Source organism: Capricornis sumatraensis, chromosome 3, assembly GCF_032405125.1.
Source record: "Capricornis sumatraensis isolate serow.1 chromosome 3, serow.2, whole genome shotgun sequence".
Classification (NCBI taxonomy): Eukaryota; Metazoa; Chordata; class Mammalia; order Artiodactyla; family Bovidae; genus Capricornis; species Capricornis sumatraensis.
In genome coordinates, this window is record NC_091071.1 from 117629233 (window position 1) to 117656612 (window position 27380).

The window sequence follows — 27380 nt, forward strand, 5'->3', positions numbered from 1 at the left end:
AAGTCACACAACTAATAAATAAGAGGGGTGAAGGAAGACTTCAGGTCGATGTCTGTCTGACTCAAGATCCTAGGATCAGAGTCGTGATGACCACAAAAAACAGCAGCTCACATAAACTGGCCACTGTGTGATGAGCAACTCTGCTCAGACCTTTCTGTGCATCATTTTATTTAATTCTTGTAACAGATGCTTGCTTACCTAAGAAAATCACTTAAGATAATTTCTTAAACACAGAGCCATCAGTATCTCTTATGACTACAGACACAGAAATCCTCAACAAAATATTAGCAAACCAAAGCTAGCAACATATAAGAAACTATCACTATGGCCAAGCAGGACTTAGCCCAAGAATGCAATATTGGTTTAATATATAAAACTTAATTAATTTATTAATACATCATATTAACAGACAAAAACACATGTTCAACAGAGGTACTAAAAAATATTTCCAATACTGGGGAGGAAAAAGACCTTTCATGCTAAAAATACCACAAACAGGGACTGGAAGGGAACTCTCTTGACCTGATGAAGACCAGTTACAAAATACAAAAAGCACACTATTAAATCTTATTTAATAGGAACAGACTATATGCTTTCCCCCTAAGATCAGGAACAAGACAAGAAGCCTGCTCTCACCACTTCTATTCAACAGTATACTCAAGGTTCTAGCCAGGACAATTAGTATAGAAAAAAATCTGGATTAGATAAGAAGAAATAAAATTATCTCTCTTCACAGATGACATAATCTGCATATATAAAGTTCTAAGGAATTCACTAAAAAACTAGTAGGACAAATAAATTATTTCAGAGAGACCGCACGATTAAAACCACAGAAAAAGTCATTTTATTTTTATACATCAGCAGTGAACAATCCAAAAATGAAATTAAGAAAGTAATTCAATTAACAATAGCATCAAGAAAAATAAAATACTTAGTAATTTTAACAAAAAAGAATGTTTGCATGTCTGCTAAAAACTATGTAATGTTATTGAGAGAAATTAAAGACCTACTAAATGGAAAGACATTTCATGTTCATGGATCAGAAGACTATGACACAGAACTAATTCAAATTATACAGTGAAAAGAAATGTACGAACATTTTTTGAGAAACAGAAGAAGGCCTTAAACCACCTTCCCTACAGATGGTTCCAAAATGAAAGGATCTACCTGCCCCCTTGTCAAAAAGCCCTGGGATGGGCTCAACGACAATTTTCTCAGGGTCACAGAAGAAATGCATCATTTACAAAGTAAAGAAAAAAAGCTAAATTAGGTATCTGCTTCCCCCAAGAGGCATCAACTTTTAAATTCTTCCTAAACTCTCTGTGGCCTCCCTGTGACTTGGAAGTTCAAGTTCAGGGCACAGGGTCACCTGAGAGGTGGTCTTTGTTGCTTCTGAAATAAAACTGGATGGGTGCCTGGGAGCAAGTCTCCTCTCTCTGAGGGGGTGGGGTGTTACTGAATAGAACACTTCCTCAGAACACTAAGAGTACAACACATGCACCTTCCTTCCCTCATCTCTTCAGCATCTATTTACCAAGCACACCTCTGTGCCAGGTACTCTGCAGGGAACTGGGAGGAAGGTAGAAAAGCGTGGCTTTTATCCTGGAGTTCACGGTCCAGCGTGGGAAACAGACACACACAGCTCACAGCAGCCATGACTCAGTGCGATGCTTTGCTCAAGGCATGCATAGGATGTGCCAAGTGAATACAGAAAAGGGGCACAGAGAACAGAGACAAGTAAACTCAGAAAGCATCCACTGTGCCCTCCCACCCACACTCCGACATGACTCACTCCATTGCTTGGGTCTGACAGCAGAGGACTTAACATGAACTGTGACTGTGGAATACTCCAAATGGCCACACAGCCTACACAGTGCAGGCAAGTGGTAGACAGCCCCACTGAGAGAGCACATAGGCAGAGAGAATACATTCCAAAGACTCCTTGTGGACAAATGTAGGAGGGGCAAGGAACTTCTGACAGGGGCAGTGAACAAACCAGCCAGGGGCCAAGGCACATAGATGTGTCCAGGAGCCCCACAGTTCTGGGAATGTCCCCATCCTGGGCACCAGGGAACAAAGGACTGAAGGCAAAGTCTCCAAGTCATGTCCAGAAGTTTGAGTTATTCAAGTTGGCATCTCTTGACCTGTTTGGATGCCCAACTTAAACTAACCACGTTACTACAAAGCCTTCCCCAAAGAAAAGAACCCACAGCAACATAGCAATAGCAGGTACAGAAGACCAGTCTTGAAGAAGAGTATCTCCCTACACACCTCACAGAGACTATAAATTTCTCCTTGGAACCAATCAAAACGGAGGGCACCAAGAGATGGCTACTTTATCATCCTGCGTATCAAAGGGCTCTCGGGGGAGCGGTAGGGAAGACCAGGATGGACCAGCCTTTCTGCCGGAAGAGCTGGCCATGGAGCTCAGGGAAGACTTAAACTGTCTCTGTATTAACACAGACTGGTGAGCCCCACGAACTCTGGCCAGATGTAAGACCTGGCTTTACATTCTATCAGGGCTCTGGACACATCCAGTAAGAGAAACGCAGGAGGAGCCAGTCCAGGGGGCAGCTCTCCTCTCATGCTCCCATAGCCCACGAGGATCCCAGAGCGGGGACCTGGGACCACCCTGCTGCTCTTCCACCAGCCACCCAACCCCAGGCCAATCAGCCGGAGGAGGAAAAGGGACACAGGAGGCTTAACTCACTGGTCACCTAAGCCACGCCCTCTCTTCTAGATGCCACAGGTGCTCTGGGGTAGAAGACAATCCTCATACAACTTGGAACCCATCCTGCTTCGGCCCCTACACACAGTCTGGTAGAAAGTTAAAGTCAATTCACTACTGACTCATATTCACCAGGCATGAATTTTTAACTCCTTTCAAGGCTTTTCTTCTAGGAAACAGATTATCAAAAGGATTATCAAAAGATTACCCTAAATCCTATGAAACACAGATCAGTCAAGCTCAAGATAGTTCGAAAAGAGATTCCAAGAAAGAATTAACCACCATAGCAAACAAAAATCCACCGTGTTTTTTAAAGAATTTGGCGTTCTTTCCTAGAAAATATCTCTGAGTAAATGTTCAAGAGTTTGAGTCTGTTACATTTTCTGCAACTATTATTATGTCTTCTTTCTCTAGTACGATTTTCATTCAAATCTGAATCCCTATCCTACCATCTGAAAAGTTAAAAGTCACATTATAGTTAGTTGATGGTTTTCTATAGTTTTTGTAAGAATACGGCCTTTGAATAACTGTAACACACACTGACTTAAAACCAATTTATTGCTGCTAGGTCAGGAAGCAACAGTTCGAACTGGACATGGAACAACAGACTGGTTCCAAATAGGAAAAGGAGTACGTCAAGGCTGTATATTGTCACCCTGCTTATTTAACTTACATGCAGAGTACATCATGAGAAACACTGGGCTGGAAGAAGCACAAGCTGGAATCAGGATTGCCTGGAGAAATATCAATAACCTCAGATATGCAGATGACACCACCCTTATGGCAGAAAGTGAAGAGGAACTAAAAAGCCTCTTGATGAAGGTGAAAGAGGAGAGTGAAAAAGTTGACTTAAAGCTCAACATTCAGAAAATGAAGATCATGGCTTCTGGTCCCATCACTTCATGGTAAATAGATGGGGAAACAGTGGAAAGAGTGTCAGACTTTATTTTGGGGGGCTCCAAAATCACTGCAGATGGTGACTGCAGTCATGAAACTGAAAGAAGCTTACCCCTTGGAAAAAAGTTATGACCAACCTAGATAGCATATTCAAAAGCAGAGACATTACTTTGCCAAAAAAGGTCCGTCTAGTCAAGGCTATGGTTTTTCCAGTAGTCATGTATGGATGTGAGAGTTGGACTGTGAAGAAAGCTGAGCGCCGAAGAATTGATACTTTTGAACTGTGTGTTGGAGAAGACTCTTGAGAGTCCCTTGGACTGCAAGGAGATCCAACCAGTCCATTCTAAAGGAGATCAGCCCTGGGATTTCTTTGGAGGGAATGATGCTGAAGCTGAAACTCCAGGACTTTGGCCACCTCATGCGAAGAGTTGACTCATTGGAAAAGACTCTGATGCTGGGAGGGATTGGGGGCAGGAGGAGAAGGGGATGACAGAGGATGAGATGGCTGGATGGCATCACTGACTTGATGGACGTGAATCTGAGTGGACTCCGGGAGTTGGTGATGGACAGGGAGGCCTGGCGTGCTGCAATTCATGGGGTCGCAAAGAGTCAGACACGACTGAGCGACTGGACTGAACTGAACTGAAGGCCCTAGTATATTTTATTGAACTTATTCTCATAGCTACTTGGGAATTCACAATGCTGTTAATTATTTACATAATTACAAAGCGGTCAAAATGCTGCTGTGACTGCCTATCCTAGCCCTACTCAAACCTAATTCACACTTCTGTACAAAGAAATCCAAGTAAACTAAAGGTACCAAACAAAAACTTTAGGATTAAAAAAGAGGATCTTTTGATTGTTTTCTTTTCCAATTTAATTTTTATAAAAATCAAATGCTTACACTTACTCAGCCCTTGAACCTGGCTATAAGAAGAGCTCATGAAGCCCATTCCAACTATCTACTATTTTTTCTGTCTTGCTCAATCAATTCTCTCAACTCCAAAGATTAGTAAGTAGATCCGTTTTCAATGTCTGGGCATCTGTGCCGGAGGTGGCTGTGTGCAGAGGTGGTACACTCATGCGTGCCACTGGGTGACAGCAGAGTCTAGACCCAGTCTCTGTGCACATCCACCAGGAGGATGGGCCAGGGAGAGCCTTCCGACCTCATAGTCAACGATTTCCTGCTGGATAAAGGTCTGGCATTTCTAACACAGCTAGTGTGCAGCCACACTGAGAAAACCAAACAGTAACTGGAGTTCAATCTTCCCCATGTGACTCTAGCTTTGAGAGGCAGCACGCAGAAAGGTAAAATGCACAGATTTCAGAGAGTTCTTCTCCAGACTTCAAAACCTGGCACCATTTCTTAGTTTGGACAAGTTACTAAACTTCTCTATGCCTGTCTTTCATCTGTAGAATAACTATCACTCACACACCCGTGATCTGTGTATTCAGAAGATGTTCACGTGTCCCTGAACTGGACGCTGACAGTTCAGAAGCGCTTCCACTTTCAGAGCTGACAGCCACAGTGAGGCTTCAGAGGCCCAAGGAAGGGACCCTGAGAAGTCTCTGCAAGGTTACATCTGGAAACTGAGCAGATGTTAATTAAGCTGGGTGACAAGGAGTGTGGACTCCAGTGGGATCCACATGTGTGAAGCCCCTGGGCCGAGATAACCCAAGCGGCAGTCAGAACTGATTCCGAGATAGCGCAAGCACACAGACTGCCGTAATTACTAATTATAACGACACTAATTGTCTACATGGTAATAAGTTATAGTAGGGCATTTAACTTGGTAGTTCTCACAAATCTACCAGCAATGCTGGAGACTGTGGTTCAATGCCTGGGTCAGGAAGATCCCTTGGAGAAGGGAATGGCAACCTACTCCAGTATTCTTTCCTGGAGAATCCCATGGACAGAGGAGCCTGGCAGGCTACAGTCCATGGGGTAGCAAAAAGTTGGACACAACTTAGCAACTTTCACTTCACTTCTCACAAAAGTACTCAAAAACTAACTACAGTGAAGACATTTATTTTCAGTGAACATATGTGGACATGTTTACTATTTCATAGGAAAAGGGGGACGTTTTAAGCACCGTGAATTGCTGTGAACAAAGTGTGCATACTGATGACTGAAAACTGAACTTCCAGGAAGTGGCAACTAATCTTTCAACACCTCGGATAATCTCTGAATGTCATAGTGACAAAAATCGCAATGGATTGTTTCACTGATTCAACATTCTTTTCTCCTTTTGACTATACAACTTATGTTACCTTTGAACTTGCCCTAAAGGGGTACTGTGCTTAATTAATGTCAGAACCCAAACCCCACAAATATCAGACCTACATCTTGCATTCATCTCGAAATGTCATTTTAATTATCACTGTACCAACCCTGACCCAATTCTTCTCGACAACCACTACACAGGAGCAAAAACAAGTCAGCTGGAAAAATCTAGAGCCAAATTTGGAAGAGGTTCCCAACCAGAACATCGTCTCATATTAAAGTGACTGCACCCAGAGCTGTCTGCCTCTCATGCAATAATCCTTCAAATCCTCCATCCCTGATTTAATGACTGCATTCTCAAGAACCCAAGAGAAGCAAATGATCACATTCCAACATAAAAAGACAGAAAAATAAGATGACAGCTGAAAAGAAACACCTACATTCTAATAAATTATAATCCTCTAATACCAGCCCCATCCCTACTCCAAGATACAAACCCACTTGGAATTCACACACAAAGAGACTTCTAAGTTCTAGCGTCTAAAACTACAGTCATTTCTCCACCCTCAAAACTGCTCATTCCCCAAGTGCCCTGCTTCGGCCGGTCCCAGCACCACTCAGTCAGGCAGCCATCTCCCCCCACATCATCCTGAAACATGGCCAGAGAGCTCCCCCCGGCTCTCCCCTTCACCACCACTCTCACCACGCTGAGGCTGTCCTCATTCAGGTCTGCCTCACCTCTTACCTGGATGTCTGCTATTAAAATAGTGTCCAAACCAGTCTCTTTGCCTCCAATCTTTTTTCAAAAAATAACAATGAAGTGAAGTGAAGTGAAGTCGCTCAGTCGTGTCTGACTCTTTGCGACCCCATGGGCTGTAGACTACCAGGCTCCTCTGTCCATGGGATTTTCCAGGCAATAGTCCTGGAGTGGATTGCCATTTCCTTCTCCAGGGGATCTTCCCAACCCAGGGATCAAACCTGGGTCTCCTGCATTGTAGACAGACGCTTTCCAAATGGTTAATGTTCTGTGTATAATGTTCAAATTCGCAGAACGTTAACCATTGAGAGCACCTCATCTCGCCACCTAGACAGCTCTGTGGTGCAGTGGTAAAGAGTCTGCCTGCCAAAGCAGGGAATGTGGACTCGACCCCTCAGTTAGGAAGAGACTCTGGAGGAGGAAATGGTAACCCACTCCAGTATTTCTGCCTGGAAAATTCCATGGACAGAGGAGCCTGGAGCCTGGTGGACTACAGTCCCTGGGGTTGCAAAGAGTCGGAATCGACTGAGCACACACTCAGAGTCAAAGAAGAGGTGAGATTCTGGCAATACAATGAATTCCACCACCTAGACAAACTCTGCAATCTCTTTCAAAAGAACAAAATCAACAAATGTATAAACATGGTTAAATAATTGAAATATTAGAAGAAAACAAAGTGAGATTAAAAAGCTTCTCTACCCAACTCCCTTACTACTTTCCAGCATTTTGTTTTGTTTTTGTTTTATTTTGTTTTGGCCATGGAGGCTTATGGAATCCCAGTTCCCCCAAACCCAGGGCCCCTGCAGTGGAAGTACAGAGTCCCAGCCACTAGAGCATTAGGGAATTCCTGCTTTGGGGTTTTAATGAAGCTTCTGTTTTGGAATAGGATCCAAGTTACAGAAAAGTTGTGAAGAGAGTACAGAGGGTCCCCTATCCCCCACACCCTGTCTCCCTGTTGTTAATATAAACAATAGTCTGGAGCATTGATAATAATTAATGAACCAATATTGATATGTCATTATTAACTCAAAGTCCATGAGCAGGTTTTCTCAGAGTTCCCTACTTTCCTCACCATCCTTTCTCTGTCCCAGGACCCTATCTAGGACACCACATGACATTTAATCACCACCACACTCCTCTGGGTTGTGACATTTCTCAGACTTCCTTGTTCTAGACGACCTTGACAGTTCAAGGAATGCGGGTTGGGTAGTTTATAGAAAGTCCTTCAATTTGGGTTTGCCTGAGGTTCCCAAGTGTACATAGAGCTTATGGGTTGAGAAAGAAGATGCTCAGAGGTAAAATGCCATTCTCCTCACATCTCGTCCAGAGTACATGTGGTCGACAAGTCCACTGATGCTGGCCTCAGTCGTCTGGCTGAGGTTTCTCCTCTGGAAGGGCGCTGTTCCCCTTCCCACACCGTCCCCTGTGGAAGGCAACACCATGCACAGCACACACAAAGCCAGGAGTCACGCTCCCCTCCTCTGGGAGGCTGGCCACAGAAATGATTTACGTTCATTCTGCATGGAGACTTGCTTATAGACTTATTTTAACTCTTTTCCTTGCTTATACACTTACTCAGTCATTGGTATGCATCATTACAGCCTCATCAACACCTGTGCTCTGGGTTATAACCCAGCACCACTTCATGGCTCAGACTGTTCTTGCTCTAGTCCGTGGCGCTCCTCAGCTGCCGCCTGTGACCGCTGACAAACCATCACTTCTGTTTTGTCGGCACACGTTCTTACTGTCTGGCTCTACAGGCTGACTGCATACACTCCCTGCTCCAGCCCTGTGTGATGTGATTGTGTGATTAGTCGCATAGTCGTGTCCAACTCTAGGATCTGCAAACCCCACGGAGCCTGGTGGTGGTAGAAACCAAGACAGGGGCACAGAATGGCAGCTTCTTTTTAAGATACCTTATTCTACATCTGCTTCTGTATCTTGTTTCTCTGGAAGGAACTTTCACATCTAAACAAAAACATCAACCACATTATTTCAAAACCTAAATCCAACTTTCTCTTCACATTAGATTGTGTCCCCATAACAGGTTTGTGTGCACTCAGTCACTTAAGGCATGTCCAACTCTTTGCAATGCCATGGATTGCAGCCCACCAGGATCCTCTGTCCATGGGATTTTCCAGGCAAGAACACTGGAGTGGGTTGCCATTTCTTCCTCCAGGGGATCCTCCTAACCCAGGAATTGAACCTGAATCTCCTGGATCTCCTACATTAGCAGGCAGACTCTCCTCCACTGCACCTCAGTAACACACAAGACAGTGTTTACGGGCCATGCCAACTGGTTACATGCATCACCTCATTCACTCCTCGTAGTGGCATAGGAATCACTAACCTCCCCAACCTGGGACACGAGGAAACCAGGGCTCACAGACCAGCCACCTGCCCAGGCCCCCCTACACAGACACACACACTCAGACAAAGGGATTCTGAAGTCCACACACCTACTCACAACTTGTCCACTTATGATTCAGTCACCTAAACCCCAAACCTACTTACAGGACAGGTAACAGTTTTTGGATAATTTAACCAGTCTGCACCAAACTGAGAACTTTAAGGAAAAACTTGCAAATTTCTCAGAGGTAAATTTACTTCACTTAAAAGGCCAGCATTTATTCTAAATTACATCATTTTAATTTTCTTTTTTTGTAACTGGTGTTAGTGTCCCTTGTTTTCTGAAATAAGAGAGACAATGGAGCTGTTTGGCTATTGTTATGTTACATGTGGTAACATTAAAGTTGGTCACCCTGCCTCAGCCTCTGCCCAGTTTTTTAAAGTTGAAATCTGAGACATGAATAGCCTGCAACAAAAGACTCAGCTTGTTAGCATGGCCTAGAAGGCCCTTGCCATTTTCCCCTGCACTTCCCCTCCAAGAATACCACACTGCTTTCAAAAACAAACTCACCATGTTCGTACGATGATTTCCAATCCCAGAACACCCCACTCACCTCCTACCCATCCATCACTGAGCGAACAACTTATTAGGATGGCATATTTTCAAAGTGTCTAAAACATTATTCGTCTAAACAGGCTAATGCCTATTTTAATAATACCTCTTTGAATGCTTACAGTTTTTAATTATTCCCTAAGGCATCTATATTAAAAAATGGCACAATTTCAGAATCAAAAAAATAAACTAAAGTCAGGATTTTATCACAACAGCTGGGTGACAGTTGCTGGCAGGAAGTAGGCATAAGATGGCCAAGTCCAGGGCCGCCAGCCCATCTAGAGAACTCAAACCAATGTTTGGGAACGCATGTAAGAATTAAAGATTTTAAAATTAAAAAAATAAAAAACTATTAAAAAAAATAAAAATAAAAAAGAGAGAACTCAAACCTCCCGTTCCCCCACCTACTCCTCATGGGGCTGCCGGGGAAATCTGAAAATAAAAACAAAAGACATTCGGAAAAACGCTTTGAAAATACTAAAACACACACCACCATAGCAGAAAATGGTTGGCATTATATTTTGCAGACTGTTGTGGGCTCCTTATTGAACATGGGCTGACAGAGGAAGATTCGAATATGCCCTGCTACAATAAACAACATTTAACTGTTGTTTCCTACTGCATCTGCAGCTCCCTAGGGTAAAAGGTACCAGTGCTTTTAAAGCCTGCATTTCAGATAACAGTGACTATAGAGGTAGGTCATTTGAAAGGAATTGTCAAATGAGAGAATAGTCCTTATTTTAAACTCAGAGCCATAAGGTTTTCTCCATAGTCTTGAACATAACATGATCAACTAGATAATAATATTTCCCTGTTGTTTAAAAAAAATCTAAAATACAACATAAAACAAATGCTACTTCTAAGTAACACACTTCCAAATCCTCAAATGACGGGTTCTGAAAGAGGTCACTTCAGAACATGAATTATTTAGCTCTCCTGCCCGGGTATTGATTTCCTATAGCAACTTAACCTGATTACAGAATACTGCAATAAGGAGGGAAATAAAAATAAGCACTAGCAGCATATGCTTTCAATTCTCAATTTTAAAATATAATTAACAAGCGTAATCCAGCACTCCAGTATGACTATTATCAGCAAACTCAACCAAACCAAGTTTCAGAAGACAGACACACACCTTCACCGTCCACAGCAAAAGAACACAGCGCACATGAGCTGCCGGCACGCCAGCTTCCCCACAGGGAGACGAAAGAACACTTGTTACGGTGCACAATTTACTCTGCTTAATACCTGCCTCAGCTGAAGGGTTTGGAAACATTGAGACAACAAATTAAAAGCTTGCCAAGAAACCCATCCTACAGGAAAGCAAGATATGGATACAGGTGACTCACATCACGGCCACAGCATTCTTCTTCCAACACAAACCTTGTTCACATGGAGCTCTTTCACATCCTCTCAGTCTTCCCAAAACCTGGGCAAAACCTCCGTGGAAAGGCCGAAGGCTAATCAATTAAGACCTGTGATATACAATGCCTCTTTCATAGTTTTCCAGTTCCATTTTTACATTTAAAAAATGCAAATCTTTAAAAAGGAAAAATTTTTATACAATGATTCTCAAGACAGATGCAACCCCTCCACTACTCTGTTTATATGTACTTTTTTCTACCCTCTGTTGGGAAACCACAGAGATTTCCAACCAGTAGATTCGTTTCAAGACAGTCTATACTTACTAACAAATGTCTTGTAATCACGAAAGAATTTACTTTCATGAGCCGTTTATACTGTGAATACGAGAGACGGGGAAAAAGTTAAAAAGCACATAAATACCCAGAGGCTGATGAAAACACAGCTAATCTCAGCTTCCTATGCCCAATTCCTCTCTCCTAGTCCTTGAGGGTCAACATTAACATTAACAGAGCCACACGTTTCATAATTTTTCCCTGCCTCAATGCAAACAGTCATAACAATTATTTGCCTGTTTCACCCATGATCTTTAGCTATCAAAGCAATGATAAAATACCTTAAATATCTTTTTTCTGAGTTAAATAGCACTAATTACAAACACTTTCCAGAATATATTAGAACAGCCTACCTTTCCCAGTGGTCATGACTGTCAGTGATGGAGGCACAAGTGAAAACACTCACTGCTCTAAAAGCTACACCTGCTCACAGCCACTGATGCCTCAGCAAACTCTCCACCCACAGGCTTCTCCAGTGTGATCCAAGCACCAAGGACAGCGGCTGCCCTATTCCAAAATAAAAGCCTACCCTATAAAGAACAGTGATTTGTTTAAGAGGCAGGGGCCTTTCTCTATCTGACGCTACTCATGTCAGATAACCTTCTTTAAAACTGGCATGGAAAAAATTTTAACCAACTACTTGATCAACCCCCACCCCATGGAAAAAGAGAATTTAACATAAACTTCAAAGAAAAATAAAGTACAAAGGCTATCTTATTTCCACACGGAGGATGATAAAGTAAGCTGTCACCTGCAGCTTGAGCTACTGAAGCTGGCATCAGAAACAGTCTCTTCCAGGCTGTTCTAGGGGGTGGTCTCCCTAGGCAGCACAGCAAGCTTGCCAGTCTTGTGATATATCATCCCCACAGCCGTGACTATGGAAACACTTTTCTAAGACACTGAACCAGAATCCCAAGCCTTGTAATATGCGGAGTCTAATAAACAAGCAGGGGGAGCCCATTATCAGCACTTGATCTACTTATTCACAATCACTGTTTTAAAATACTATACAATAATGGTTTAGCTTCTTAATAAAGAAAAGACCATCAATTTACCTTTAAACTAATGCTTTATCCTAGCTACACTGGACAACAGTTCAGAGCTTACCTAACAATTCACCATTGAGTCTATCTGCTTTCACACTTGTATTTCTCATTTCCAACAACTTAGAAATGATATCTAACATTTTTCAAATAACAAATTATTTTAGTAAAACAAAAGAAGGCAGGCTGCATTTTACAGCAAAGTGATACCCTAGATACATTCAGGGGTAAGGGTCAATAATTTTATGATTATTATCTAGTTTATAGTTTGTCAGCAAATAAGTACTTTTCTTTAGCTACAGTTTTATTATAGAATTTTCACAGATTTAACCAGCATGATAGTTTCATTCTTTCCTCATAAACATATTAGCTTTCCTCAAGAAACTCAAAAGCATGCACATTTTTAACCAAATTAACATCTTTGGGCCTCATTTCAATCAACTCCAATTAAAGATCATTAAGTGGCTGCAGATAAAGGACAATGACTAGTCTATAATTACTGGCTCTTTCATGCTGAAAATCCAATTCTCCCATGAGCATATGCACATCTGCATGATTTTAAAATGTACATAGAAAATAATTTGCTTTTTGAAACCCATAGAAGGAAAAACTGTAATTTTTGCTTCAAGGGGTTTGCTAATTACATGGAGACGGAAAAAAAAGAAACATCTACAAAACAACATATTTTTAACTCTCATATTCCTGCCACTCAAAACTCAAAGGCCTTCAGGTAACCTAGCAACAAAAAAGAATCACACAAAGATGAAGTATTCCATTACAGCCAGGCCACTCACCCCCAACTGCTGCTCAGATGCTTTTTCACCGCTGTTTTCATCACAAGTTTAATACTTGTGGAAAACGAAGTCTTTGGCATTTATATAATCAATTATACACCTTAAAACATAATTTTGAACATGTCAAGAGAATTACAACCCAGGACAAAACCCATTTCTTCCCTAAGTGTATTGCTGTTACATTAATAGTTCCTTTCAACTTAGCTCAAATCCAGAGCTTTTATTTCTTACTTAAAGGAGCTTTATTGTTCACAAGCAACAACAACAAAAAAACAGATAAATTAGAATTCATCCAAATTAAAACCTTAGATGCCAAGAAAGTGAAAGCCAACCAAAAACTGGAAAAAGAATATTTGTAAATCCAATATCTAGTGAGAGTCTTATTATCTAGTACATGAAAAGCACTCTTACAGCTCAACAATAGAAACACAAATAAGCCAATTTAGAAACGGGCAAAGGACTTGAATAGAGCTCTTCCAAATAAAATCATTTGTAGAAACAACCAATAAGTACATGAAAATACACTCAACATCATTAGTCATGAGGGAAATGCAAACCAAAACAATGAGACACCACTTCACATCCACTACAGTGACTAATTTCTTAAAAAGGAAAGAAAACAGTGGATGTTTTGTTTTGCTGGAGAGGATGTGGAGAAAATGGAACACTCACACATCGCTGGTGCAAATATAAAATGGGGAAACCGTGATGGGAAACAGTTTGACAGGTCCTCAATAGGAGGAATAATTCTGTGAACACAGAACTGCCACAGGATCCAGCAATTCTGCTTCTAGGTATATACTCAGAAGGATTGAAAGCATATGCTCAACAAAAATTCGTAAACTATTCACCATACCAAAAACGAAGAAACCATCCAAATGTCTGCTGAACACAATCAACAAAATGTGGTCCAGCCAAGCAAAGGAAGAGAGGCACTGATACACTCCACAACATGCACAAGCTCTGAACACATTCTGGCAAGTGAAATAAGCTACACAGAAATCAACACTTACTGTATGGTTCCATCTACCTGAAATGTCCGAAAAAGACAAATTTATAAAGTAGATAAGCGACTGCCGGATGTGGGGATGGAGGGGAGGTTAGGGAGGTCTCTCCTTTGCAGCGACAAAAATGTTCTGAAACTGACTGTGGTGATGGTTGTACGTATCTGTACATACATCAAATACAACTGAATTAAATACTTTGAGTGATTGTATGGAATGTGAATTATACCACAAAAATACCATTTTTTAGAAGGCGATTACTGTTAAAGAAAATGTGCATTAAATTTTAAACATGTACAAAGCTATGGTTTTTCCAGTGGTAATGTACAGATGTGAGAGTTGGATCATAAAGAAGGCTGAGCACCAAAGAATTGATGTTTTTGAACTAGGGTGACGGAGAAGACTCTTGAGAGTCCCCTGGACTGCAAGGAAGATCAAACCAGTCAATCCTAAAGGAAATCAATCCTGAATATTCATTGGAAGGACTGATGCTAAAGCTGAAGCTCCAATATTTTGGCCACCTGATGTGAACAGCTAACTCATTGGAAATGACCCCAATGCTGGGAAAGAAAGAGCAGGAGAAGGGGGCAAGAGAGGATGAGATGGTTGGATGGTATCACCGGCTCAAAGGACATGAGTTTGAGCAAACTCCAGGAGATGGTTCAGGACAGGGAAGCCTGGAGTGCTGCAGTCCATGGGGTTGCAAAGAGTCAGACACGACTTAGCAACTGAACAACAACTCCCAAATAATCCCTATACTCTACAAGAAACAGAAGTATGACAGTTATTCTCAAACAATATTCTTTATAATTAAGAAAAAATGAATATATCCAGGAAATGGAGCAAGAGAGGAGAAACCTATCACGTTGAGCATCAACCCCCTCCCAGGCACTGTACTGGGAGATGTGACATCAGATCTCACTTACTCTGCACAACGGAAGGGCAAGATGGCTCCCAGGAATTAAGCAATGTGCTCTCAGTCACATAGCTGAGCTGGAAAGAGTGAGAAGTGGTGAACTAAGAGGAGACAGCAGAGTCCTGTACCAGGATCTTAAGAGGAAGGATAAAGAGGACAGACAGGGAACCACAGGTGGCCCCAAGGGGGTGGCCAGACTGAGATGAGGCTGTAGGGCTAGACAGTGTGGCTGCAGCAGACTGGGAAGGATTTGGGTTATCTTGAGAGCAATGAATTGAAATAGTAAAAAGATTAAAAAAGGAAAAAAGTAAGCAGGAAAGGCAGGAGGCAGAATCCGCCTGCAACACAGAAGTGTTCTGAAAGACTCTTCAACTAACCCCTTTATGGGACTGAAGCCCACCCTCTCCAGCTACCATCACCACAGAACTAACATGGCATTATTAATGTCTTTTCCTTTCTCTTGAAACAGAGTAACCAACTGTAACTGTTTTCCTCTGTTCTTAGAAGCTGATGGTAACAATGGGCTGGATATTTTCAGGAGATTAATACCTGCACAATTCCTAAAAAGAATATACCTAATCTAGATAGTATATTCAAAAGCAGAGACATTACTTTGCCGACTAAGGTCCGTCTAGTCAAGGCTATGGTTTTTCCAGGTGTCATGTATGGATGTGAGAGTTGGACTGTGAAGAAGGCAGAGCACCGAAGAATTGATGCGTTTGAACTGTGACGCTAGAGAAGACTCTTGAGAGTCCCTTGGACTGCAAGGAGATCCAACCAGTCCATTCTGAAGGAGATCAGCCCTGGGATTTCTTTGGAGGGAATGCTAAAGCTGAAACTCCAGTACTTTGGCCACTTCATGCAAAGAGTTGACTCATTGGAAAAGATTCTGATGCTGGGAGGGATTGGGGGCAGGAGGAGAAGGGGACAACCCAGGATGAGATGGCTGGATGGCATCACTGACTCGATGGACGTGAGTCTGAGTGAACTCCGGGAGTTGGTGATGGACAGGGAGGCCTGGAGTGCTGCGATTTATGGGGTCGCAGAGTCGGATACGACTGAGCGACTGAACATGAACATGAATCTGGAACTGATGCTTACTTTCTATTTTAATGTTTCTACTAAATATACTCAATATAAAGGGCTATGCTTGCATCTTGAATCTGACTTGAATGGCATAATGTATTCTAGCTCTTCTTCACACAGCCCATTATTTCTGACAGATGGGAGATAAAACAAGACAAGCCATACGCTGACAACTGGTAAAGTTGGCTGGTGGCCACATGGGGGTCCATTACTCTCATCTATCTACGTTAATGTACACTTAATGTTTTCCAAACAAAGAAATGATAAGGGAAGGGTGGTCAGAAGACCTCTTGCTCAGCAGCACCCATCCCACCGTGCATCCATAGAGTTCGGCTACAAACTGTCAACCTCCAAGAAGTGCAGGTCTGATCTGCTCAGACTTCAGAAAAGTGAATACTTCACAAACAAACATCAAAGTGACAGTGCAGGTAATATTTAAATGTTTTTTTAATACTGTCATGGGTGAAGGAAACAGTAGATCTTCTGGCCTCAGTCTCTTCCACTACAAAATAGTTTTCATCAAGAGAAAAAGGTTGGTTCTCCTTTTGGCAATGTCCTACAACAAACAGAACAGACTCGGGGATGGGGGCGGGCAGGAGGAAGGCAGAAGGACAGCGAGCAGGTGGTTTTAGATACATGGGATCAGAGTGCTGGAGATGGTGAGAAGTGTCAACACCCACACGAACCAGTGATGACACACATAGGCAGGGAGGAAGATGAGGCCTTTGGGACGACAGGCAAGTTCTGATTTACACGCTTGGACAGACAGTGGAAGACAGACAGAAAAGATCAAGGACAAGGTTGTATGTAGGTGTTTGGGGTTTTGTCTTTGAACAAGAGGAAGAATATGAATCTGGATTTAGATAGACGTCTCCAATACAAGAAGAAATGTCAGACAGGCAGCTCCTTCACATCGATTCCTAACACTAACACTAAGATTAGTAACACTAAGGTGTGGGCAAGAGACGCATTATCTGGCTAGTCAATGAGGTGCTGCTGCTGCTGCTAAGGCGCTTCAGTCATGTCCGACTCTGAGTGGGTTGCCATTTCCTTCTCCAATGCAATGTAGTTCCAGTCATACATAATTACCACCCAAAGGAGAGCACTGCCTGAGAAAGAAACAGGCCTAGGACTAAGCTTTCAGAATTTAAGTGGCAGACATTAAACAAAGGAAGGACATCTAGAAAGAACAGCCCAACAACAGTAACAAATCAGAATAAGGCGAGGCCAGAGGAGCCAAGGAGGAAGGATGCTTCAAGCGGAGGCAAGGTGAGTGACTCGGTAGCGTGCAGACTGGGAAACGTCAGCGGGGCGAGCAGCACAGAGGTCACCCGGTGACAGTGTCGGCGGCTGCGTCAGTGACATGACGGAACCACGAGACTAGAGGGTCAAGGAGTGATTACAAGGTGAAGAGACTGAGACACAGGATACAGATGTTAAAAAAACCCACAGGCCCAAAACACAGGCACTTACACTGGGCCCCACCACCAGAGTGGAGCGCCCACCTCCCCTAGACTGCAGTGTCCTGTGGCGGGCCAGGAATTTCCCAGCCTGCACCAATGACTCATCTGTCTCAGGGGCGTCCTCCAGCCCCCAGAGGAGGATGAGGTCACTGCCACACAGCCCCATCCCATCCCCCACAGGGGCATTACTTTAGCCTGAAATATTCTGTTTCTGTCCTCCTTGTCTTGCCTTCAAAAATCTTTCCCTTTCACACTCACCAGATGGGATGCCGCCCATCTCAAGACTCATTCAATAAAGCTAATTAGATTGTTAAAATTTACTCAGCTGAATTTTGTGTTTTTTTTGACACAAACCACTCAGGGTAAGTGCTGTACAGGCGAAGAGAGAGGCAAAGCAATGAGAAAAACTAGATGGTGATATAGGTATGCCTGGTTTTACTGAAAGACTGAAAGACACTCAAAATAGGCCAGACAAGTTGGGGGAGGAGAGTGAGAAAAAGCGTGGGCCAACCTCTTTCATGAAGTCAGATGCAAAATTCCTCAACAACGTAATGACAAACCGAACTGTACACAAAGAATTATACACTATGACCAAGTGGGATTTATTTCCAAGTATGAGAGAATAGTTTACCATTAAAAAAAAAAAAAATCAAGCAATGTTACTCACAATATCATCAGGCTCAACAGAAGCCAAAGAAGCATTTTTTGGGGAAAAACCCCAACAACCCTAAAAGGCATCCAGATTAGAAAGTAAAAAACAATCTCTATTCACAAATTAAATGATCTTGTAAATAGAAAATCCTAAGGAAGCCACTGAAGGGGAAAATCAAGAGAATAAACAAGTTGAACAAGACTGCCAAATACAAGATCAAATATAAAATTCTACTGTATTTCTATATACTGACATTAAACAATCCAAAAATAAAATGAAGAAACAATCCCATTTACAATACCACCAAAAAACAAAATACGTAGGAATAGAATGAAACACCCAGGAATAAATTTAACAAAATCAGTGCAAGACTTGTACACTGAAAACTATAAAACACTGCTGAAATAACTTTAAGACCTAAATAAACTGAAACTAGAAGGCTGAATGCTGTTAAGATGACAATATTCCTTAAAATGGTCTACAGGTCCAACACAGTCCCTCTATCAGAATCCTACAATCCATATGGAAGTGCAAGGAACCCAGAAGAGACAAAACAATCTTGAAAACACCACAGCTGAAAAACTCAAACCTCAACCCAAATGTCCTTCAACTGATGAGTGGATAAACAAAACGTGGAATAATTATAGAAATAAATAAAAAGAAATGAAATGAAAAAATAAAAAGAAATGAAATACCGATATATATATATACCAGGCAGACGAACCCTGAAAACATTATGTTAAGTGAAAGAAGCCATACACCATATGATTCCATTTATACAAAATGTCCAAAACAGAAAAATCTGCTGTTTTGCAGAAGGTAGGCTGTCAGGGACTGGAAGGAAAGGGAAATAGTTAGTGCTAATGGGCACAAGGTTTCCTGGGGCTGAAGGCAATATTCTGGGATTAGATAGTGGTGATAAGTATAAGATTTTCTGAATACATGAAAAACCACTTTTAAAGGTGAATTCTTTTGGTATGAATTATATCTTAATATTCAAAACAGGCTGATGATTTTGGAAAAAATTCTAACACCTAGCTGTGATAAAAACTCAGATAAACAGGAATCAATGAGCACTATCAAAAACCTACAGTTAACATCAAACTTAGTCATGAAAAACCTAGGACTGGGAACCAGGCAAGGAGCTCCATTCTCACCATTCTTACTTTAAGCTTCCAGCCAGTGCACTTAGGCAAGAAAATAAAAGAATACACATCTGAAAGAGACAAAACTGTTCCTGCTTGTAGATGACAGTGAGTAAACATCTTACTGATCTCCCAAAGTTACTGAAGACAGACTTAAATTATTTGGGCTAGGAATTCTAAAGCCTTTATACATACAGCCTAGATTATTCTATTCTGGCTCTAACAAAACCGTAAGAATATGAATCAACAGGTCTCTCTCATTTTACTGCACTTTGCAGACACTGCAATGGTTTTTCCTCCCTTCCCTCTTTCCTTCCTCCTTTTTTTTTTTTTCACTTGAAGGGTTTGCGACAAACTTGCAACATGCAAACCTACTGAAGCTACTTTCCCAAACAGCACTTGCTCACCTCGTGACTCTGTGTCACTTTTCCATTACTAGTACTATTTGTTATGGTGATCTGTCATCATTGATCATTAAAGTTACTATCTTAAAATGATTATGACTCACTGAACAGTCAAGGTGATGGTTAGTATCCTTTTTTAGCAATAAAGTATTTTTTTAATTAAAGTACATACATTTCCTTTTTTCAGATATAATGCTATCACACAGTAAAAACAGCTAGTTTGGTGTAAATATAACCTTTATAAGTGCAGGGAAATGAAAAACTTCACATGATCCATTTTATTGCAATATTTGCTCTGTTTTAGTGGTCGGGAACCAAACCCACAGTATCTCCTAAGTATGCCTCTACAGTAAAAAGCTGAACAAGTCTCTAATAAATTCTGAGTTAAGGCCTTCTTACACACTGTCTTTTTTAAATATAGATGCATAACAGAACTGTTTTACCCTCAACCCTACCTCTATACCACATACATACACATACATGGACATACACACACATCCACATTCCACAAAAATAAGGAAACTGGAGGCAATATTCTTACTGAGACAATTAGATTAAAACATTGCTGAGAATTACCCAAAGCCACAGGATTCATATTGTCATGTTCATTAAAACTCATAGAATAGGGACTTCCCTGGCAATCCAGGGGTTAAGACTCTATGCTTCCAATGCAAGAGGCATGGGTTCAGTCTCTGGTGGGAGAACTAAGATCCCACATGCCATGTGCAGTGAAGCCAAAAATAAATAAAAAGAAATTAAAAGAAAAAATCATAGAATGTTCGAAGTATACATGAATCAATCTACCATGTTGTATGCCTTAAACTTATATTGTCCTTATACAGTGTATGTCGATTATTTCTCAATGAAACGGAGGAAAAAATACTCATAAAGTGTGTGTATATATTTGTGTGTGTGTGTATTAATATATGTATGTATAAGTATAGATCTCCTACAGAGAAGCCTGGTTAGGGGAGCTACAGTCTATAGGGTTAGAAAGAATTGAAAAGGACTCTGATGCTGGGAGAGATTGGGGGCAGGAGGAGAAGGGGACGACCCAGGATGAGATGGCTGGATGGCATCACGGACTCGATGGATGTGAGTCTGAGTGAACTCTGGGAGATGGTGATGGACAGGGAGGCCTGGCGTGCTGCGATTCATGGGGTCGCAAAGAGTCAGACACGACTGAGCGACTGAACTGAACTGAACTGAACTGAGCAGTACCTTGACTTGATAGATATAAAATTTTCCAGGCAGGCCTCCAATGTGAATGTGATCTTTGTCCCCAGTGTCAGCATTATAATGAGATGCTGTCTCACATACAATAAAGTCAGGAAGCACAAACTCAGTTTCTGCCACCCCTCCTACCTCCTTGCCCAGTACTTTCTATCTTGGTGCCAGCAAGTTTTAAACTAGAAAACCACACAAACTACACAGACACACACAAAATATAAATTATGCCATGGTTAAACATAAGTTATAGAATTACAGGAAAATTAATTAGAAAAGAAAAATAACTTTGTTGGTGATAGCTAAATCATAATCTTTTTTGAATACTATGTTTTTACAAACATACAAAAAAGAAGTAAGAGGGTTAATGAAAGTGTCTTATAAGAAACAAGCTATTTAAAGACAATTCCTTACTGACAACAATGGGTATGCAAGCTGGAGTATGAGTCACAAGACCTGGATTCTGTTCCTACTCTGCCTTTAGGTACCGTGTCACTCTGGGAGAAATCACTCACACTTTTTAAACAACCTCAAAATGTAAAAACTATGCTATGATCTAAGATCCCCAGCAATTGTGAAATGGCTATGATACAATGAGGTATCCAAGACTAGAAAAGTTACTGATGGCAATAGACTTTTCAATGATTCCCAAAAGGCACTAAAGATAAAGAAGAGGGTTCTACCCTCATGAACAAACAAAAAGATATTTTTGTAGTAGTATACATTAAGAAGGAAAATCAAGCAGGGTGAGTGCAGAGTGCATTCCCTCACAACACTGGGTATGCTGTTCTTGACGTCTGTGTAATGAAGGAAGCCTGCAGCTGAGACCTGGATGGAATAAGAAGGCAGCTCTAAATGACAGCCAGGGACAAGTGCCTCAAGCGGAAGGAATCATAAGCACAGAGGCCCTGAAGCAGGACAAATGTAAAATGTTACAGATTAGCAAGGAGGCCAATGGGCTGGAGCCAAGAGAACTTTTGAGAGCAGTACAAGATGATCTCAGAATGGGGGGCTGCACCAGACCACACAGGGCCCGCAGCACACAGTGAGCCCCTGAGCTGGGCAACCTTCAGAGGATTCTGAATGAACAAAGGACTGACATCACTTGCACTGCATTCTAAAAGGATCGCTCTAGCTGCTGAGTGAAAAACAGGCTTTGGGTGTTGGGAGAGAGTAAAACCAAGCATCTTGGTTAGGAGCTGCCACAAGTGTGCAGGTAAAATGCCACAAGGCCCTGAACCAGAAGAAGAGTAGTGGTTACATTGGGAATCTTTGGGATTCTGGATGCATTTTTAAGATAAGCCAATAAGATTAGCTAATGGATTCAGTGTAGATTATGGAAGAAAGTCAATGACAAGATCATCGTTTCCAGCCTGGGAAGGTGGGTAAATGGAGATTAAATGCTCACATCTAGAAACTTTTAGCACAATATCAAATCCAGCCGTTCAGAATCAGAATATAGCATTCCTTGGGCTAAAAGCAAACCTGGAAAAGCACAAGTAGAATGGTTGCTTTCTCTACTCACCATTCACAGATTGTATCATGTTTCCAGATTTTTGGACTTCATCAAATTTTGTAAAAATTACATTCAACCTGTATGAAAAAAAAAACAAAAACTATTAACCATCACTGTTTACAATTATATTTTATACTAATGTGAAGTTGAGTCTTACTCATTGAGACCCATCTAATAACAACAGTAACTATGCCAACAAGAAATGAGCCATGCTTATTTTAAGCCAAGCACTGACCTAATGGCTCCAACTGAAAGATCTTTAATTCTTGCAACAGCTGTATAAGAAATTATATATTATCATACCCATTTTACAGATGGAGAAATCTAGACCCCCTTACTTAAACTGACACAGCTGGTCAGGGCGGTTCTTACTCTTGGCCAGCCCCAAGAGTAAGAACCAGAGGCCAGGCTCTCAGACATTATATTAAACTGACTGACATCTCCAAACAAAATGCATGCATCATGAAAAATATTTGTTTCTCCTATTTCTAAGCACATACTGCTGATAACTTGAAGTATAGATTTTCAGAATGCATTGATACTATAATACAAAGCCTTTTCTGTGACTTCTGATTATTTTTAAAAAATGCTACAACTTCTCTAAAAGTAAATGTTGTGACTGGATAATCTTCAGCTTAAAAATCCACATGACACACATTTTCTATTATTGGATCACTTTGACATTTTGAAAGCAGCAAAACTCCTTAACTAGTCCAAATATTCCATCCTAGTGACACCAAAAATGCAAGGAACTGGAATCCTACCTTGTAGGAAAAGTGGAGAAAAAAAGAGGCTTTTCCGAGCAAGATACAGATATATTGGAATAAGCATAAGGGCTGAGATCACAAAGTCATGCATTTTTGCATTCAAACGTGAGTCACCCGTTTCAGGGATCAGACTAGAAATGTTAGCACTTTCTTACAAACCAGGCTGTCACACAAGTTCTAATCACTTCAAACAGGTTTGATTTCTTTTCCAATCTGGATGGAAGCCGTTTGGGAGAAGGGATGAGACCTGTATCATCTTTGGTATTCTGTGCACACCAAGCATCATCATGCAAGAGGGCGACGTCACCACATAAGAGGGCTGGCATCTGCTGCTGCCCCCCACCCTAAAGGTGGAAAGCTAGGTAGTTCACACACTCTAGTGTCAGCTTACATGTGCATTCATTCACTGGGCCAGCACTGAGCTAACTGGGTGCTGTGACTGGCAAGTCCCTACCGTCTAGAGCGCCTATTTACCTCTACTTCCTTCTAGTCTACTTACCCTGTGACATTCTAAGATACAGAGGACCCAAGATATCAGCAGTAAACAGGTAAAATGAAGGAGGTGAGCCAGCCTGATGCACTGCCTCTCCTGCTTCCCATCTCATGACAGACAGTGATCTGTTCAATCCATCTCTCCAGGTAAGCCCAGATGTACCCTCAGAATCCTCCTCAGAACTGCTCCAGACAGCTATCACCAATGAATCACAATGGGCACTGAATTAAAGATCTATTTGTCATCCCTGGACCAGATGAGTAACACTACCACTCACTTTATACTCCAGGTTTCACTGAAAATCTGGCAAGATGTCTTAGAATCAAGTTCTTATGATGTCCATCACCTTCCCTTTTCTAATTACAAAGACTCCCAATGGCTTAACAAGCCCATAAATAATATCCCTATACAGGTTGCCGGGGCCTGCCCTGACCAAGTTACCACTTTGTTGAGTCACAACTATACTCTCTGATGTGAGCAAGCCTGCAAGTCTGCCCAGCAGGGACAAAGGAGATCTCCAGCTGGTTTTCCCTAAAATCACTGGGAGGGGGTGAGGATTTCTTCCATTCCTAGGAGGGTATTCACCATTATCCATGGCAACTGTGGAATAGGAATAGGAATAATGGCATCAGTGACTACAGTCATAAGGTCCTGCTACTGCTAAGTCACTGCAGTCGTGTCCGACTCTGTGCCACCCCAGAGATGGCAGCCCACCAGGCTCCCCCATCCCTGGGATTCTCCAGGCAAGAACACTGGAGAGGGTTGCCATTTCCTTCTCCAACTGTAGAAGCATCTGCAAACTCTATGCAGACCTCAGGTGATGTCTACTCACTGTGGCCACATTACCCATAACCAGCAGGCCCAACAACCAGGCCTGAAAATGCTAAATGATTACCACTGTTGGCACCTGCACCTTAATTCAGAGCTACTTCAGGCAGCCAGGCACGCCTCCCCCCTGCTCTCACGTTCCTGTCTCAACAGCTGCCTTGTTCACTGCTCAGTAATGCCTGGACCATGGCTCCTGTCAAGACGGTCGCCTCCAGGGAGCAGTAATCTGCCTTCACGACAGTTCAACACCAATAAACCTCCCTTAAGAATGGCTTTTGTCTACATGCTCTGAGCACAGCTATACAAAATGCCTCTTTTGGAACCTATCAATCTGCACAAGTCTAACAGGTGACTTTTATATGTTCAGAGACACTGAATACATAGCTAATGATTACCTGCTGAAGCCATCAATTTTTTGCACTTTTTAAATCTTTGGATCGGAAATATAAAATAAATTTCTTCACTAGTTTGACAAATAATCCAATACCATTTTTACCCTGGTTTTTCTGAATTTAAATTTTATATTCAACTCAATCCAATTGGTGTTTATTTTACTGCAAAAGTGTGATCAAATTATTCCGTCTTAGAATAGCTTATAATTTTAAAATAATGTCCTAAAAGCAAATACTAGCAATCTCATGGTAAACAAACTCTACCTATACATTCAGCTTATAACTGGCTTTTCAGTCTGTTACTCTTAAATATGAGCAGGTAACCAAGGATTATGATACATCAGCAAAACTTCTAATATGAAAAAGAGAATAAACTGAACACACAGATACCCCAAAACTTCAATTTAGAGAAGAGACTATACAGTCCATGGAATTCTCCAGGCCAGAATACTGGAGTGGGTAGCAATTTCCTCTTCCAGGGGATCTTCCCATCCCAGGGATCAAACCCAGGTCTTCCACATTGCTGGCAGATTCTTTACCAGCTGAGCCACCAGGGAAGCCCAAGAACACTGGAGTGGGTAGCCTATCCCTTCTCCAGAGGATCTTCCCAACCCAGGAATTGAACCAGGGTCTCCTGCATTGCAGGCAGTTTCTTTACCAACTTGAGCTATCAGGAAAGTGAAAGTGAAGTCACTCAGTCATGTCCGACTCTTTGTGACCCCACAGACTGTAGCCTACCAGGCTCCTCTGCCCATGGGATTTTCCAGGCAAGAGTACTGGAGTGGGTTGCCATTTCCTTTTCCAGAGGATCTTCCCAACCCACAGATTGAACCCAGGTCTCCTGCATTGTAGGCAGACGCTTTACCGTCTGAGCCACCAGGGAAGCCCCTCAATTTAGAGGGGAGACTATGAACAGTTTTTTTTAATACATTATTTACATCTCCAAATAAATGAGAAAATATTATAGCCATAAAAGCAAACAGGGGAGGATCCTTTCAAAAAGGTACCCTCAGAACCTTTGAAAATTTGGTCCCTCAAGGAAGCAAAGAAAACATCAGCAAAATCGGACAAAATCAAGTTTTCCAAAACTCTGGAAATTAAACAAAGGCTTGTACCAATCAAAGCATTTTTCAAGCAAAAAAGGCTGAATCTTGGTAAGAACAGCAAGCTTTCCATTGCTTTGGAAGGGCCCTATTTTCATTTTCAACACAGGCTGCAAACGAACAGCCTCACAATCATGGCAGTTTGAAAACCAGCAGACTCACAACCACCAGAAATTCTGAGTTGAACAAGTCTGAAGTGAAGTGAAGTCGCTCAGTCGTGTCCGACTCTTTGCAACCCCACAGACTGTAGCCTACCAGGCTCCTCCATCCATGGGATTTTCCAGGCAAGAGTAGGTTGCCATTTCCTTCTCCAGAGGATCTTCCCAACCCAGGGATCGAACCCGGGTCTCCCACATTGTAGGCAGACGCTTTACCATCTGAACCACCAGGGAAGCCTGAACAAGTCCGGAGACCCTTAAAAATCCCCATTCCCAGAGAACTGTCATTTTCTGATGATCTGTCTGGCATATTCCTAAACCCCCATTCACAGGGCTTGTCTTTACCTGGCCTCACTCAGAGCATGCTCAGTGAGAGATCTTTCTTCCTGAGGCCACAGTCAAAAAGAATTCACAACTGTTTAACATGGCAGATGCCTGAGATGGCAATAACATTCCAGGTAAGGAAACTGTCAAAAAAACTTACAAGGAAAAACTGGAAGAGGAGATGTTCTCAGGAAACTCTGAGAAGCTCTGACAAATTCCTGGGAATGTACAAGATCACATACATGGGCAAGGCTGTGTGTATGCCCAAGAAGGATTACGGCACTAATGCCTCACCTCTGGTTGACCTTAAGACTCTGCACAAGCAGCAGTAAAGAGAGCTAAAGGCAGAAAAGTATAAACTGCTTGCCATAACACTGAATAGCTACTTTGGATCTCAAAGTATGAAAGTATGCTCCAACACAGAGAGCCTTCAGCAAAGGCAATGAAAGGGAAACTTCTAATCATCAGCTAAACACTAACCCAGTCAAGCAGAGAAGACAACAGTAGCCACACACAACCAAATATACAGACCTTATAGAATTATGAAGTCACTAAGTAAGCAGTGAGCAACAAAAACGGTAAGTACCAACAACAGCAAGCCTGAGGAGAGGTGAAGAATGTGATTTTCAAAATTGTCACAATGCATAATCTTGTGTTCAGTTTCAACAAAAAACTTAGGAGACACATAAAGAAACAAGTAAATATGGCCCATACACAGGGGGAAAAAATCAGTCACAGAAACTAACCTTAAAGGACTAACTAGATGAATATTTGAAATCAACCACTACTAATATAGTTAG

At 41.8% G+C, this 27380-nt stretch overlaps 1 protein-coding gene across 8 annotated transcripts in view; it reads right to left on the reverse strand.

The window, feature by feature from the left end:
• CLASP1 (cytoplasmic linker associated protein 1) overlaps positions 1-27380 on the reverse strand; it is a 237209-nt gene that overhangs the window by 128307 nt on the left and 81522 nt on the right. For all 8 annotated transcript variants that reach the window (XM_068968563.1, XM_068968560.1, XM_068968561.1 and 5 more), the window contains exon 7: positions 22525-22592. In XM_068968563.1, coding sequence (XP_068824664.1) covers positions 22525-22592 — 68 coding nt within the window. The remainder of the gene's footprint in view (positions 1-22524; positions 22593-27380) is intronic.